This window comes from Aspergillus oryzae, chromosome 7 (assembly GCF_000184455.2).
Source record: "Aspergillus oryzae RIB40 DNA, chromosome 7".
NCBI classification, from domain to species: Eukaryota; Fungi; Ascomycota; class Eurotiomycetes; order Eurotiales; family Aspergillaceae; genus Aspergillus; species Aspergillus oryzae.
The window spans coordinates 324181-340984 of NC_036441.1; the positions used below are offsets into that span (position 1 = coordinate 324181).

The following is a 16804-nucleotide window of genomic DNA, read 5'->3' on the forward strand; positions in this document are numbered from 1 at the left end:
ATTAAATGTATATATTCTGTCAACATCTATGATCTTCTAATCCGCTCTTGTCCCCTGCACCCTGGCCCGTTCCGATGAACTATGGCCGTGGAAATCAGTTAAATACTGCTCAAACTCATTGGAAACCTTGATGACCTCTTTTAGATGACGAGGTCCCAGGGTCTGGCCTCTGAATTGAGGCAGTAGTGTTGCTGTCTGAATAGCATTTCGAATCTCTCGACCGTTGAGTTCATGGGCACTCAACATATCGACCTTATCTTTCAGCTTGTCAATATGCGCCTTTACTCCGGAATGATCGAGTCGGTTAATGAAGTTGTTCCAGATCCGTTGACAGCCGTCTGGTCGAGGGGCGGATAGTGCAATGTCAGTTGCACTCTTGATTTGAATGCTTTGTCAAATGTCCCAAATGGTTAGAGGTGAGAATGAGGATTCCCTTGTAGTACGCGAGAACACGAAGAAAGACGGACACAAGAGCATTGTGCTGTAGATCGGCAGGGCTTCGTTCCTCGAGGAAGATGTCTGCTTCATCCAAAAGGACTACGCAATTCCACTGCGGCTCGTTTTCGTTTTCGCTTTCGTTCTCCCGCTTCAGCAGAAGCAAATCTCATTCGTCTAATCCAGAGACGAGGAGTGCTTAATATTGTACTGTACGACCTGACATTAAGCTGGGGTCGCACACCGGGGTTGAGTAAGGACGGGAATTTGCTCCAAGTTTAATTGATAGTACCTTAAGGCTACAATTTAACAGGTGCTAAAGATAAAAAGCACCAAGGTGCGTAGGATCCTCCGGCCCAAAAGTAGCCATTCAATCATTTTTCTCACACAAAATGAAAATTCTCTCCCTTCAATATTGTCTCTCTTTCTTTCTCGCCGTATGGCTTGCAATATTATGGACGGCGTTTGGCTGTGTCCTTTTCGGTCTACCATGTCACGATACCTCGACTCAAATAAAAAGCCAGGAAAGGACGCCCGCCAGGACCAAGGTGATAGTCACAGAACTAGGAGAGCCTCCAGCCATACCCGCAGCATTACTTAGTGTGACATCCTCATCATCCGAAGTCGTGTTCGTAACCGTACCATTAGTAGGCCTCGTTGCAGTAACGTCAGCATTATACCCATTCTTCGCATCCCACGGATACGGACTGGTATAGTTATACGTCGGCGTCGACTCCGCAAACGCAGCCTTGACGGATTCCAACACACCATGACCAGCCGAGCACTGCGCATCAGTGACAGGAACCGGCCAGACGGGTGAATACTGTCCAATCCAGCCAATCGCTTCAGGGCCGGGATATGTCTCATTCAGACGAAGGTTCGTGGTGTTCACTTCATAGTTCACATACCCGGTCTTGTTCGCAACGATTTCGAAGATGTTCGCACCGCAGTCCCATCGTCCTAGGGAGGGGAGACCCCAATTTGCTGAGACGGTGGCAATGGTCGAGTAATGCGTGTAGAATGTGTCGTCGGTTGTTCCCCTGAGGTGCTCGGGGATCGCCCCGCCGAGAAGCACGCTGAAGACCCTATTATTCCCATCGTAGGCATCCTCGTCAAAAGTAAGGAGGAAGAGTGTGTTGTTCATGAAGTATGTATTATTGAGAAGATCAGCAACCCATGATCGCTCCCACTTCGCACCAAAGGTGATATTCGTGTCGTGCGCGTCGTTCGTCACGTTGGGTGTGATAAATGCCCATTGTGGCAGTCTCTTATTCTTGATATCCTCCTCAAAGGTAGTAAAGTTCTTAATCTGTCGGGCGCGCGTGTCATTGTTCGTAACCGAGTCAAACAGCACAAGCGGGTTATGTCGCCGGACATAGCCATCCGTATGCGTGTTCTGGTTCGAGTAGTTGAATCCTTGGAACCGGCATAGGGGAGGTGCTCCTGATACTCGCCCCATGAAATCCCCTTCGTGTCGAGGAGATCAACAACAGTAGAGATGTTAGATGGCATTTGGACGAAGTTATCGTGGTCCATTCCCCAGATGTCGCCGCCAACTGAAGAGCAGTAGTTGGGCATGGAAGGGTGCGTGACGCCGTAGTAGTTGGTCAGCAGGATGCCCTGTGATGCGAGCCATTGCATGTTTTCGTCCGCGGCTGCGACTTTAAAATCCTACGAATTGAATTAGAAATCTTGCCGGTAATGCTTGAAAGGGATTACTTACTGTGTTCTCCATCCAGAGATGGTAGAAGCGGTCAAAGGCAAGGCCTGGGACATTTGAGACGGGCGACTCTGGCACAGCTGTTGCTGCAGCAGACGCAATTTCGGAAAGCGAAAGCCCGGATGGCGTTGGACTATCAGGATATAGAGGTAGATTGAGCGTCAGTGCCCGTGTAAGCAACGCTTTCAAGTTGGCGGCCTTTGACAAGCTACTAGGAGGCATTTTGACTGCTCCACAGAGAGAATCAGGAATAACAATAGATATTGAAGAATTTACACCGGAGTCTCATGGTACGCTTTATATATTGAAGAGGACCTGCTGCCAAGGTAGCTTTACATAAAATGAACTTCTAAGCTATAGGGATACTACCAGTTGGAATAAATCTCCAGGTTTGGCAGAGAACATGTCACGATGTGTAAACAAGCGATGTGATTGAGCAACATACTGGCCTCGCCTAGTAGCTTTGGTCCCAAGCGAGTCAGAGACGCTAAGCTCTGCCAATTGTAAAGCTTGCGCTTGCACCCCAGACCCACAACTCTAGGAGATTATGCGGTTACAGCCGTCCCTCCAATGCCCACGTGCCTGGTCTAGAAGACTCCCCGATCAAAATCCCCGCTCTATGCAATTATGCTGATTCGCATAATAAAGACATCTGGCATAAATATGTGTGTGCTACAGCGGCTGCCTATGCAAAACTTTTGCTATCTTACAAATTCTATAATCCGGCTATAGTGTCACTGGCCACCAGGGCTGCGGGAAATGCTCGGAAAAGAGGGAACTGTCTGTCCATCAGCCCCTTCTAACCCCGTCTGCGACTCTACTGAAAAAAGCGATACTGAAGAGCCAAGAAACGGCACTACCAGCGGGATAAATCAAAGCATCGACTGGATAAAACCATCAAAAGGGCACGAAGAAAGATTCCTCGAGTGCAAATCCTTTACACGCCGTCAGCCGTCATGGGACAACTGGCCAAGCAATGCAAATATCCTGTTCAATACTCTCCAACGCTGGATATCTAATCCGAAGTCTTGTCTCTTAACCCTTGAAGCCCGACCTGTTGATTCCAAAAGAGCGCGAGATATATCACTTGAGATTATTGACTTTATTCGTCTCAATTCACAATTCCATGTGATATACACGTTATCTTCGCCTACCGGTGAAAACGACACAACAGTGGATATACTGAAGAATCTCGTCACGCAGGCTATCTCAATTCTACCAAACCTCCAGTCTCTGATTCCCCAGCAGTCAACAGATAATGAAGATCAACTACTCGATTTAACAAACAACATCCTCCGCCAATCCAAAAACTGCTTCATCGTACTCGAAACAACCAATACCAACTGCGCAGACCAGCTACTGCGAATATGTCTTGATATCATTCAAGACCGGAATATCCCAGTTAAATTCATGTTGGTAACATATCAACGGAGTCAGCTAGATGGGAAATCAAAAGGCATTGTAGAATCAGTTAACTTGCCCCCTTCACAGCCTAGGAACGGGCGCACTGTGGGGAAGAGACAGGTGTTGTGGAGACGGCTGAAGCCTCAGATATTGGATAGTCAAGCATCAGGCAAACGACGAATTTCATGAATACCTCCGTATATATACTCTTTATACCAGATCGAGGCGACAATCCACAATATATCACCATTATTTACTCTGTTTATATGTGTTAAATTGTTGTGTCTGATTCTCAGATATAATTTATATCTCTATTAATTACCTTTTCTTCTTTCCCCTATAGTTTAGATTTTCAGTAAAGATACTAGTAGAAAACACCTCAATTTCAAATAAACAGCCTGGACTTACTTGCAGTGTCTCCAGAGCCCTAATGCCAAGAGGCAATACACTGCCGATAGGGTATCGAGGAACAACTATATTCCTGGTATCCCCGACCAGGAGGCGGACACACATGGCAGAATCTATCGCATGGTGAACCCTGATGATAGGGGGAGTTATTGGGATTAACACCAACTGCTACTTAGGTTACATGATTGAATCATACCTCTTGTTTTATTGCCAAGCAACTTTCTGATTTGTTGTCTTACTTATATGTACACTGCGCAATAGCTAGAATGTCTCAAACCACGCGCTAGGACCCCAGTTGGGCAGGACGATCCCACCCCACGCAATTCTTGTTATACGAAGGCACCATCGCAGATCTATGTAGACAATGGTTAACTTGTAGTAAGATCTAGGTTAAAAATGTGTCATGGATGGCGTGCCTGTCGACATGAGGGTCACATAGGAGGTACATGCCCAATCAACGAAGGGACCACGATTTACGCTAAGAGCTTGCGTTTAATTCCTCGGCTGCCGCCATAAGCTTAAAATTGCCCACCTTGCGAGGCTACCGGTATTACCGCTGTATCATAATAGAGGCACTATCCCTGACTCGGCACTAGCTCACACTAGCTTTCTACAGATGTGTCCCGATTTAGAAGGCTTCTTATCTGAATTTTAACTATCCGTCTGTACTAAGATATAGCAAGTTACAATACATGACCCTCACCCTAACAATTTTAGGAAGGTTACTTCGAAATAGACTGTTGAGTCTTCCGCAAACATGCACCCTTATCACGACATCGCCAGCAAATGAACGCGCTTTCTGTCACCCGATCTAAGAGATACCAACCACACACGCCCACTCACGCCATCATGGGCTTGCGTAGGCAAAAAATATCTGCTCCTTACAATAGATCCATGTTTCCACGGTTATGCATTTTACCATCCGAACATCTACGACCGCGAATTTATGTGTGCGAGTGTAGAGCAAATGTCTATCAAATCCGGAAAAGATGATACTATCATGTATCAGGCTCGGTCCGACCTGGACGAGGAGGACCCCGGCAGCCAGGCAGGGTCCATCGACCCCCTGGCTGCTCCGCTGAAGAGAAGATTGAAATCGCGACATTTGCAAATGATCGCAATTGGCGGTAGGCTGTGCTCTGTCTTATCTCCAGTGATATCAAGGTCTAAGACAGTACAGGGATTATCGGGCCGGGATTGTTGGTCGGTTCGGGAAATGCACTGAACAAGGGCGGCCCGGCGGGATGTTTGATCAGCTTTTCTCTTGTCGGGCTTATTGTGTTTTTTGTGATGTGAGTCTTGTGGGTCGTTTTCGCCGGCAAAACGCTAATAGAGTAGGCAATCGCTGGGCGAACTGGCTACTGCAATCCCCGTTTCTGGATCGTTCACCGAGTATGCGCAACGATTCGTGGACGATGCGCTGGCTTTCGGGCTGGGATGGGCGTACTGGTATCTATGGGTGACGGTAAGCGTGTTTCCTCATTCTGCTGGGAGGTCGCTGACTCGACAGATTCTGGCGAGTGAATATAATGCGATTTCGCTTGTCATCGGTTTCTGGACGGATGCTGTGCCCCAGTGGGGTTGGATCTTGATCTTTTGGGTCCTGTTCCTAGGGCTGTCCAATCTGGGTGTTCTAGCATATGGTGAAATGGAGTTTTGGTTGTCGCTGTATGTGCCTCGATGCTGCGTTCTGGTTGACTCACTAATACCACCAACAGTATCAAAGTGTTGGCGCTGCTCGCTTTCTTCATCCTAGCCATCTGCATCAGCACGGGCGGCGTCGGACCTGGTCCCATCGGATTCAAATATTACCATGATCCGGGCGCATTTGCCGATTCCATCAACGGTGTCGCAAGAACATTCGTCGTTGCCGGCACGCTTTACGCAGGCACAGAGATGTAAGTCCCCCAAAATATATCAAGTCAACAATCACTGACGACAACAGGGTTGGAGTGACAGCTGGAGAATCAGCAAACCCGCAAAAGGCCGTCCCAACCGCCATCAAGCAGGTCTTCTGGCGTATCCTGATCTTCTACATCGGTATACCTCACTTCGCCAAGGCAGACCAGCAAAGCACTAACAAAAACCAGGAACCTTCTTCTTCCTGGGAATCCTACTCCCCTACAACCACCCCAAACTTCTCAGCTCCACTTCCACCGCCGCCAGCTCCCCATTAACCATCGCGCTCACCGACGCGGGCATCCTCCCCGCCGCGCATCTAATCAACGCCCTAATCGTAATCAGCGTCATCTCCGCCGGCAACGGCTCCTTATACGTCGCATCCCGAACAATGCTCTTCATGGCCCGCAACGGCAAAGCACCACGCTTCATCGACCGCACCAATTCCCGGGGCGTACCCTGGGTCGCCCTAATCTTCTCCAACATCTTCACCTGCATCGTATTCCTAACCCTCTCCTCAAGCGCAGGCCGAATCTACTCCGCCCTAATCACCTTAGCAGGAGGTAAGCACACACAAACCCTCCCTCCCTCCCCAACCCCATAAACAGAACACCACTAACTCCGGAAAAAAAAAGTGGCAACCTTCGTCGTCTGGGCCGTGATCTGCATCGCACACATCCGCTTCCGCAAAGCGATGGTCGTACAAGGCGACGATCCATCCCGACTTCCCTTCAGAGCTGCGCTCTATCCCTACGGGACGTATTTCGCGCTGGGCGCGACCATCTTCCTGGTTTTCTTTCAGGGGTATACGGCCTTCTTGAACCCGTTTAGTGTGGATGATTTCATTATTAATTATATCTTGTTGCCGGTTTTTGTCATGTTGGTTGTGGGGTATAAGATCTGGAATAAGACGAAGATTGTTAAACTGGAGGAGATGGATATCTGGACGGGGAGGAGAGTTGCTGTGATTGATGAGACGGAAACGGGTAAAGAGCACGGTTGGTTGGCTAAGTTGAAGGATATAATTATTGGTTAATACTGGAGTACTAGATATTCAAGATACAAATAGCATGACTTATGTATTCAGTGATCAAGCAACGGAAGTCCAACTCCATCAGTAGCCGACTCGGGTATCGAAACCGGTAACTCGATTCCCCCACATTTGCGGAGATGGAGATGTGGGTTCGGATTTACGGAATCTGGTTGATCATAAGAACGCCTGCCCGAGCCACACAATTTGTTTCATTTACTTTCTACAAAGATTGTGATTTGTACCTGATATACGGAATATATTTCAAGATGTCCATCCCGAAGTACCAAACAGCAGCTACGATTGAGCGCCCCCGTCCCGGCGCGAAACTCGACCTCCGCCATGATATCCCCGTCCCTGAGCCGAAGGCAGGGGAGGTACTCGTCAAGTTGGAATGCACTGGTTTCTGGTACTTATTTTAGCTACGCAACTTGACTTTGGGTGGGTTGCGAACTGGGTGCAGACACTAATAGGCGGATAGTCATTCGGATCTACACAATATTAATGGGGAGTTACCCATGAGCACGAATGTCCCCGGCCACGAGGGGATCGGGAGAGTAGTCCAGGGTAAGTTCTGTTTAAACCTTCAGCTCAGGGGCGACATATTGACGACATGCAGTTGGTCCGGATACGACCGAGGACATGATGGGGAAGCGTGTGGGCGTGAAGTACCATTCCCCTATATCGCAACTACTTAAAAATGGCCTAACAAGTACCAGATGGCTGTACAGCACCTGCATGAAGTGTCCGACGTGTAAGGTCAATTATCCGAATTGTCCGAATCAGAGTAATTCCGGTCGGGTCAGTTTTCTCCCTCATTGTAAACAGTCTCTCGCTGATTTGAGTAGAATGTCCCTGGAACGTTCCAGCGTATGTCATCCTTAAGTTCAGGGTTCGGGTGAGCTGCTAACAGCGACAGAATATATCGTCTCCCCGGCCGATTTTGTATCGATTATTGCCGAGGAACTGGAGCCAGAGGCTGTTGCACCTTTGTTATGCGGTACGTATCCTCTTTGTCTTGCACTGTGAATTTGGAATCAACAATACTGACGACACAGCTGGACTGACCATGTACGGCGCCCTGAATAAACTGCACAAGTTCTGCCAAAAGGGCGACTGGGTCGTAATTATGGGCGCCGGTGGTGGATTAGGACATTTGTAAGAATCTGAATGGCTTGCAGAGTCCGACAACACCCACTCACCCTTCACAGAGGAATCCAAATCGGAAAGGAAATGGGGTACAATATCATCGCAGTAGACAGGTAAACAATTCCAAGCGAACACAGCTCCATAAGTGCTAACCGAGCCAGCGCAACAAAGCAAGACATTTGCATGAAGTCCGGCGCGGCGGCATTTGTCGATTTCCGCAACGATGTCAGTGGATCTATCGCTTCGTGAACCACGTGTGTAAAACTGACCCTCAGACAGGTAGAGAAAGAAGTCCAAAATCTAACCGATGGCGCGGGCGCACACGCCGTCGTGGTAGTCGTCGGTCTTGCATCCGCGTACAATCAAGCCCTCCGACTCCTTCGCCCCCTCGGTACGCTTGTCTGCGTTGGTCTCCCCTCGCAAGACTACCGCATGCCTATCTCGCCGTTGGACTGTGTGAATCGCGGGATTCACGTCGTTGGGAGTTGTGTGGGGACGGAAGAGGAGATGCAGGATCTTCTGAGAATGGCAGCGGCCGGGCGGGTGTCTACGCACTATCAGGTTTTTGAATTAATGGAAGTGAACACGGTGATTGAGCGATTAGAACGGTTTGCGATAGAGGGCCGGGCCGTTTTGCGGATTCCGACGGAGAGTCCGAAAGCTACAGAGTAGTTTAGTGGAGAGATGAATCCAGGGGCATTTTGTGTCATGTCGACAGCCAGTCATGGGGGCGACGATCATAGCATCTGACAATGGATTCTGCACTATTTTATTCGATATTAAACAGGCTAATTAGTTCTTCACATATATAATCTCTCCAACAGACACCGTGCACCCCCTGTCCGCTTCTCATTGGCCACGGTCAGCTGAGCGCGATAACCCTCACCGCAAATAAGAATCAAAGAAATCTTCAGACCAAGCGAAGGGATCTGCACTCCCAATACAATTCAGTCCAATCAGACTCAATCAATTCGAAACAACGCCTTCCCTCCAGAAAGATCAGCCGGCCTTGCATGGCTTTCTACCAATCTGCTTATCGACATTCTTCACGGGCACCTCCGAAATGTAACACCGCATATCAATAGTTACTATCTCAACCGGACAGATGCCGGAATGCGGCAATGCCGAGCGTAGAGACAACGTGAATAGCTTGATCTGAACATTATTTAAACTCATTATAATCCCCGGAACAGAAGAAGAAAAGAATCATCAGCAAAGTCAATTGCCATTGATCCTTCCAGCCAAAAACCCAAAACCAAACCTCGGAACCGCGCGCAAATCGCACCCGTTGATCAAGATGATGTACAGCAAGGTACGATCGTCCACCCCCAACCCAATACCCCATCTCGGACTCCACTTTCCACCCATCATCCCCATATCCCACATATCCCATACTGTCATACAAGAATCTAACCAAAAACCAAAGCTCCTAACCCTCACCACTCTCCTCCTCCCCACCGCCCTCGCCCTCCCCTCTCTGGTCGAGCGCGCCTGCGACTACACCTGCGGCAGCAACTGCTACTCCTCCTCCGACGTTTCCACCGCCCAGGCTGCCGGTTACCAGTTGCACGAGGACGGCGAGACCGTCGGCAGCAACAGCTACCCGCACAAGTACAACAACTACGAGGGCTTCGACTTCTCTGTGTCGTCTCCTTACTATGAGTGGCCGATTCTGAGCTCCGGAGATGTTTACAGCGGTGGTTCTCCCGGTGCGGACCGTGTGGTGTTCAACGAGAACAATCAGTTGGCTGGTGTGATTACTCACACTGGTGCTAGTGGTAACAACTTTGTTGAGTGTACTTAGATTCGATATGAGTGAAGTATATATATTGTGACGAACTGTACAGCTACGTTTTGACCCGGAATGGATATATATATTTCAGTAGGTTGAGAAATGTATTCTTCGGTTTATGTAGTATTGCTGGTCAAGATAAAGCTAAATACAGGTCTTTGAGCTCAATTGAGTTTGTATGTTCAGAAGCATTCATATAGTTATATGCGTTCGATGCCGATTTAACCTGTTAGTGGATTTTAAGATCTTATAGATATGATACGCATACTAGTCCTTGGATTAAACCATATCTATACAACTCTAATCACAGTATTCTATCGCTAAACTAACATCAAGAGAGAATAAAAGTATTGCAAGGATATCAGGGATGTAGAATACTGATATCTACTACAGCAAGGCACCACCACGCGAGGAGAAATCTAAATATATATTCAATGATAAAATAAATCTATGCGAAATTGGTCAAATCAGCAGTGTACCGGCGCGGCACACGCTCCCTTTCGAGTCATGGCCCTGGGTAGAGAGTGAGCTACTGCGATGGGGATTATGTTGGGGAGCATCAATCCAAATCTGTGTGTGTAAAGGTGCCTGTTACGATATCTCGAAACCTTTCTTGACCGGGTAACAATCATTAGATATCGAGGTTATATCGTTAATCAACTAATTGAGGGCGATACTACTGTGCGACTCGTTGGGCCGGTGGGTTATACATCGGATGTAGCTTGCAGAGGCGGTCATATGGATTTGAGGATGAAGTAGATATTGCCGGTGGAATTAGCTTTTTCAGGTGACGTGGAATCTCTGAGATTATCCTCTGACTTAGCTCAGTAGCGGTGATAAAAAAAAAAAAAAACATGAATGCCTGGTTTTAAGGAGACTGTGGTAACCAGGGAGAGGCATAGAGCATGCAGATGTTTGATAAGGATTTATAGGGGCGGTTGGTTTCATCAGATTCGAGGATTCCCAGCTTCTTTTTCGACGCTTTGATTCAAGTCGCGCTGGTCAAGCTGAGGTTGTGTTTATTCGTCTCATAGAACCAAGGGGAAAGAAGTAAATTCTATCCGGAACGAAGAGATATGAAAGAAGTCTCCATGGGTTTCGAAAAGAGCAACGGGAAATTGTCGGTAACATGTTCACAACCTTTAGACCTTGGTGTGATCGGAAAGGCACAGGATGCATCTGGACTAAAGTTGAGTTGCAATTCATCCAGGCTATTACCTCGCCAATTGACGGGAAAGCAGAAGAGACTCAATGACAAGACACAAAGAAAACAACCACGAAGGTGAGAGGGCTGGTTGTTTAGTCAAGATTGTGATACCTTCGTCGAAGAAAGGCTCTACGGCGAAAGCATGCACTCATACATGTACATCGTTCCGTGTATCAGTCGAAATCCTGAATTGCAGTTACTCAGGAGTTGTAATCCATGGTAGCACAACTATATTTGAAATCAATCAAAGTTTGGACCGACGCTCCGAGGCATGGCCTAAAATCACCGAGATGCTATTATAGTTATGAAACCAAAGACAACTCATCAGGATCCTTTACCAAAAAACTCATTTCTCCCACCGTAGTATTTCCATGAATCCAGACAGGGTGATAGGATACTTCATTCGTTCTTCTAATGGTGTGACAATGATCGGCTTTATCAGTATCTAACCGGCAATGGCAGCGACGATCATGGCTCCACGGTTAACGAGCCTGATAAGATCGACATCGCTGATCATCCTCGCACGATGGGCATAGGGCTAGTTTCATGTTCTCCGAAGTTATAGCGATCGACTCCGATTTTCAGGGCTCGATGAGTGTAGCACTAGGTTTGTTTGGTCCGTAGTCGGCCATGTCGTGAAACGGTCAGGGTAAACTCTAAAGCGTGCCTGGAAAAGCAGGACAATTAGAATTGAAGCCGGGTCTAAACCAGTGAAAAGGTTGTTAGGTATTTGTGCGATTCCAGTACAGTTGCATGGTACAACCAGTGCTATGGATTGCGCGAGTCAAAGACACGGGGCTATGGATAAGACCTCGGCGACTTCCCATATTCAAAGACAGCGTATGTCAGCAGAATCACGCGAAAATCATCATTTCGTACTGGCTTCAAATAAAGTACGGCCACAAAGTCAATCTTCGGTTGCGACAAAGCATAGATAATCTAAAATTGGGATCGTTGGATTTTCCTCGAATGGGACAGATCTGGTTCACCGAGCGTCGCACGTCAATATTATGACCAGGGAACGGCACTAGTCATATATTGTAGGTATCTTTGACAGTTTTCATGTCTCATCCGAGTCCTTAAGCGATCGCAATGCTTTCCATATTAGTCAAGAATATGGCGCTAGGTAAAATCCTGCAACGTGCTTGCCATCCGATTGCTCTAGATCAAAAAACACAAGTTCAGGCAGAGCTCCAGGCCTTCCGTAGTCCGGACCCCTAAATGAATCGCCACCGAGTTCGCGCTACAGTAGCTTCGGGCTCCAAGTTTACGAGTCTAGGATCGACGAGAATCATTGATGCATGGGATCAGAGCACAAAGTACTTACATACTAGGACGATGTAACCTCCGGCTAATAACATCACGACAAGGAGTTGGGATTGTCGCCTCTTGCCGCCAACTCCCTAAAAGCCAAGCGGGGCGTTTATTGGACCAAAATGCCGCTATATTCGGATATTTTCGAACAAAAACCCACTCCTGTTATTTCCGGAATCTTCCATTCATAAAAAAATCATAAACTCGAATTCAGGTCAGTTTCAGCCGGGGGGAATTGCCAAAGTATTCGGCAATAATAGGTTCCACACGGGGGGATCGCCTCGTGTATGGGTCCGGCGGATATGACCTCAAAGTTGAGAGTAACGACTACAAACTAGGACTCAGGAAGGAGCTGCAAGGATATGCCAGGGACAGAATTGGCGCATGTCGCCATCTAACGCGATTGAGCAAGAAGGAGACGCCATGGATTTCAACCCATATCCACTAAGCAAATCTCATGTAATTTGGATGCAAGAATGGTAGCCAAGGTTCCAACAAAAGGCACGAGCGTTAAGCAAAGGATCCCGCGTGCTAAAACCGAGGCAGACAGCTGAACGCTCATGGACGAGGAGCGATTCCAGCGAGTAAGTGGCTGGAAAAAAAATCGCAATGAACGGAACAGATGCACAAAGGCAATTTCGCTTCCCAGGAGATTTTCTGGGATGCGCTGTTAGGGTGACTTGCCGCTATTACCAATCAGCGGAGAGTCGGAAGAGTTCTTGCCACATCCGTGCCCAAAAGTGGGAATTTTTCTGCGCGAGACTAACGGAGGACCCCGTTTGGGGACGAGATGATGCCAAGAATTCAGCCTTTGGATCCGCACGCCGGAAGCCCGAATGAGAGAAACAACATGGCTCGCCTGTAAATTGAGCCAACTGTGCGGGGTAATCTGGGATTCAATGGTGCAATGTCTCACTCCATGAGGGTCTAAGCAGGGACTCAGATTCGGGCCAAGTGCCGTTTAGGTCAATCTCCCCCAGACCTGAGAGAAGAGAACAAATGAGAATCTGGGGGCGGCCCGGAGTTCTGACCCCAATGTTACAACGCTAATGCCATGGCGTCCCCGCCATTGAATCCTAATTGATTGGATTACAGAGAAACAATTACTCATGGTTTTTGGTCGGGTGCATGCTTATGCTTGTACAACCCCCGTTGAGGTTGGTCGTGAGAAACATGCCCTAACATCCCCAAGCTTTTGCTGGAGGGTGACCGTCACGTTGTAGCCCCTCCTTGCTTCGGAGCCCGAAGGAATGTCACAATGACATGCAATGTTTGTAGAACGACGACGATCCAAGCCGCCCCAAATCTCAGCGGCACCAGTCAGAGAAGTCCAGACCAGCACTCACGGCGACGATCCCTACGACATAATTAAACTCATCCTGGTAGCTTCATACACCCCCAGACCAATCCCATGGGGCAAATGATGGGCCTCTGCAACCTAAACCCGATCCTGCTAAGAATAACCCACGGGCTCCATTCTCCTGATCCATTCTGGCCGAGGCCGGACCTGCCCACGCATGTGAGCTTCATTGCGGTCCGTCGTGTATATATAGAGACTGCTGGAAGCGCCTCGATGGGAGAAAGAACAGATCAGAGCTCTCCATTCTTTTGGCAACGTTCTTAGCTTCTCTGCACTCGGGCACTCGTTTGGTCTTCCCAATTATACATAGATCACCTTAATCTTAATTCAACTTACCAGTCTTTCCCGTCAAGATGAGATTCTCCGCTATCTTCACCCTGGGTCTCGCCGGCACCGCCCTGGCCACCCCCCTCGTTGAGCGTGCTGGTTCCTCCCCCACCGACATCATCTCCGGCATCAGCGACAAGACCGATGCTCTCGACTCCGCCATCAAGGCTTACAACGGTGGTGACCCCTCCAAGGTTGAGTCCGCCTCCGCTGACTTGATCTCGACCATCACCAAGGGCACTGATGCCATCAAGAGCGGTGATGATATCAGCACCACCGATGCTCTTGCTCTGCCTGAGCCCGTCCAGGCTTTGACCAAGAAGGTCGAGCAGGCTATCGATGACATTATCGCCAAGAAGGACAAGTTCGTCGAGGCTGGCGCTGGCGGCAAGGTCAAGGACTCCCTGAACCAGCAGAAGTCCGCTGCCGATGGTCTCGCCTCTGCCATCACCTCCAAGGTCCCTGAGTCTCTCAAGGAGATTGCCCAGAGCCTCTCCGCTGGTATCAGCACCGCTATCCAGAAGGGTGTCGATGCGTACAAGGACGTTTCCGACTCCGTCCCCTCTTCCAGCGCTGGCTCCTCCGCGAGCGCCACTGCCACCGGCAGCGCTTCTGAGACCGGCAGCGCCTCTACTACCGGTTCTGCCTCCGCCACCTCCAGCTCCGTGATCCCCACCTCCTCCGGTGCTGCCAGCTCCTCTGCTGCCCCCTCCGGCTCCAGCACCCCCACTGGCTCCGGCTCTGCCTCCGCCACCTCTCCTCCCTTGGCCACCGGTGCTGCCAACAAGGCCACCATCGGCTACTCCCTTGGTGCCGTCGCCATGGCCGCCATTGCCGTCGCTGTCTAAGCGATGAACCTCCATGGGATGATCCCATCGTCCTGCTACGACCTTTGACGATGGTGACGAAGACAAGCGCCATGACCGATTGGAACGATTAGGAACACAATGGGCTTGTTCTGTATATTTTATTCTGTCTTACCGAATTAATGTAACGGGCACTGCCTGTATATACCGCGTTTGAAATTTGCTATAGTCTAGTAATGGATTATATTTGCCAATTGATAGCTTTTTCTTGTAATATCTCAACTTGATAGAAGGACTGAGAAAAAAAAAAAAAAGGAAAAGGGAGACAGAGGAACCCTCCTCGGATGCACCCGAAACCAGACCCGGCGCGGGTTTAGCGTAGGAATAGATAACCCGCGGCTTGTTTTTAAACAAGAAATTTAAATGTATGGTTCTGAACAAATAACCTGGAGAGGCGGTAGACGAACCTTTTATGTAGGTTTGGGATATAATGCCAAAAGTAGCAGCCGTATTTCAACACCAGCCGGGCTAGCTCAATCGGTAGAGCGTGAGACTCTTAGTCTTCACGGTATCTCAAGGTTGCGGGTTCGACCCCCGCGTTCGGCTTATCTTTTTGTTTTTTGATATCTGACGTACTTTGCGGCTCTGGGTGATTTCCGCAGCTAACTGCCTGATTTTTTCGTGTTCATGTTCGATCAACTACGATGTATATGGTCAATACGTACTATTTTTGGAGGCTCAAGTGTTTTCTTGTTCATTTTTATATTTTATTCATTCAAATTTATTTTGACACTGACGTTTGTGTTGTAGGTCTTGGACTGCTAATATTCCTGCATATCAACCACGTAGATATATATATCCCTATCACTCTAGTTTCCGTTAATCACCTTCCCCACACGAAACAACCAGCGAGAGATGACAAGCATGAAAGCGGACCTATTAGATTCACGGAGAAATTATCCTGTAGAATACTATGGGACCTTTAAAGCCCACTCCCATACTTCACACCTACTCGGTCGCGATCGAAGCCTTCTGAGGACTTTTTGTAATGCGACAAACCAGATATCGGCTCAATAAAGAGTTCTCTTCTTGTGATGGGCCTAACAACCGCAAATGGTATTTCTGCTCTCGTTGTTTCTGCGCTACAATGGAGCCAATACTTATCAAACTAGGATTGATAGGACGGACTTGACGCTAACAACCATGTAAGGGGTTAACTCCGGGGGAAATCAATCAATCTTCAAACCATTTACTTTCCAAAAGCTGCTGTGCTGTCGGCCTATCCCTCCAATCTAGCTTCATCATCCCTGAAATGAATTCTTTGTCTTTCAGGGACACTTCACCTTCTGTTGTTCGGGAAAACGGAGTTGTTTGTGATTGAGGAATCTCATGCATCAGGAGCAGAATTGCATGCCAGTTTCGGTGCTTGCAATTTCCCCTTACTTCGCTGGGAAGGGGCCAAAATAGCGGAACTGTTGCTCCTGCACTTCTAGATTGTATTATTCGTGGTCATAAGGAATCGCACGTGGCCGGAAATATTAAAGCCCCCCCAATATATCAGGCTAATCAGCTGCAACAAAGTGTTAGGCCAGTTCCTTGAATTGAATATCTGCCGGACTTACCACGGCCCCAAACGACCAAATATCTGTTGCTGTGTTCTATGGCGTTTCCATGATTACTTCAGGGCTCGACCACATAGCTGCTCCAACAGGGTGTACCGCTCCTAGCAAACTCACTGTCGGCTGTATCGCAGCCACCAAGGTCGCCGAGCTGGACTTGAGAAGAACCTGTTGTCGCCATCCTGGTAATTGACAAAGACATTGTCAAGCTTCACATCTGAAGGCCAAAGTTATCAGTGGAATGTCCGATGAGAATTCGAAACAACTTACCTGTATGCACGTATCCTTCTTTATGGATTACACTTAATGCGTCCAGCATACATCTGGCAACATA

The 16804-nt window shown here is 48.4% G+C and overlaps 5 protein-coding genes and 1 non-coding gene across 6 annotated transcripts; 5 read left to right on the forward strand and 1 right to left on the reverse strand.

The window, feature by feature from the left end:
* Window positions 1-943: 943 nt before the first annotated feature.
* AO090011000115 (uncharacterized protein) lies at window positions 944-2377 on the reverse strand (the record flags this gene model as incomplete). The annotated part of the gene is given in 3 exon segments (XM_023232790.1): window positions 944-1851; window positions 1860-2106; window positions 2159-2377. Coding segments are annotated over 3 exon segments (1374 nt in total).
* A 2557-nt stretch (window positions 2378-4934) lies between these two features.
* On the forward strand, window positions 4935-6902 carry AO090011000116 (amino acid permease; the record flags this gene model as incomplete). Its single annotated transcript, XM_001825750.3, has 8 exons — window positions 4935-5094; window positions 5148-5259; window positions 5306-5432; window positions 5478-5635; window positions 5686-5865; window positions 5913-6007; window positions 6058-6429; window positions 6502-6902. 8 exons carry the CDS (start codon window positions 4935-4937, stop codon window positions 6900-6902), a joined length of 1605 nt encoding a protein of 534 aa, XP_001825802.3.
* A 263-nt stretch (window positions 6903-7165) lies between these two features.
* AO090011000117 (zinc-dependent alcohol dehydrogenase) lies at window positions 7166-8717 on the forward strand (the record flags this gene model as incomplete). Its single annotated transcript, XM_023232791.1, has 9 exons — window positions 7166-7305; window positions 7378-7463; window positions 7516-7697; window positions 7745-7766; window positions 7816-7896; window positions 7955-8054; window positions 8108-8158; window positions 8207-8270; window positions 8325-8717. The coding sequence occupies 9 exons, from the start codon at window positions 7166-7168 to the stop codon at window positions 8715-8717; spliced, it is 1119 nt and encodes a 372-aa protein (XP_023093364.1).
* Window positions 8718-9342: 625 nt separating this feature from the next.
* On the forward strand, window positions 9343-9849 carry AO090011000118 (extracellular guanyl-specific ribonuclease RntA; the record flags this gene model as incomplete). Its single annotated transcript, XM_001825752.3, has 2 exons — window positions 9343-9357; window positions 9472-9849. The coding sequence occupies 2 exons, from the start codon at window positions 9343-9345 to the stop codon at window positions 9847-9849; spliced, it is 393 nt and encodes a 130-aa protein (XP_001825804.1).
* Window positions 9850-14071: 4222 nt separating this feature from the next.
* AO090011000119 (cell wall mannoprotein 1 family protein) lies at window positions 14072-14893 on the forward strand (the record flags this gene model as incomplete). Its single annotated transcript, XM_001825753.3, has 1 exon — window positions 14072-14893. The coding sequence occupies one exon, from the start codon at window positions 14072-14074 to the stop codon at window positions 14891-14893; it is 822 nt and encodes a 273-aa protein (XP_001825805.1).
* Window positions 14894-15373: 480 nt separating this feature from the next.
* On the forward strand, window positions 15374-15457 carry AO090011t00001. Its single transcript has one exon. It is a non-coding gene; the product is annotated as a tRNA-Lys (tRNA).
* The last annotated feature ends 1347 nt before the right edge of the window (window positions 15458-16804 follow it).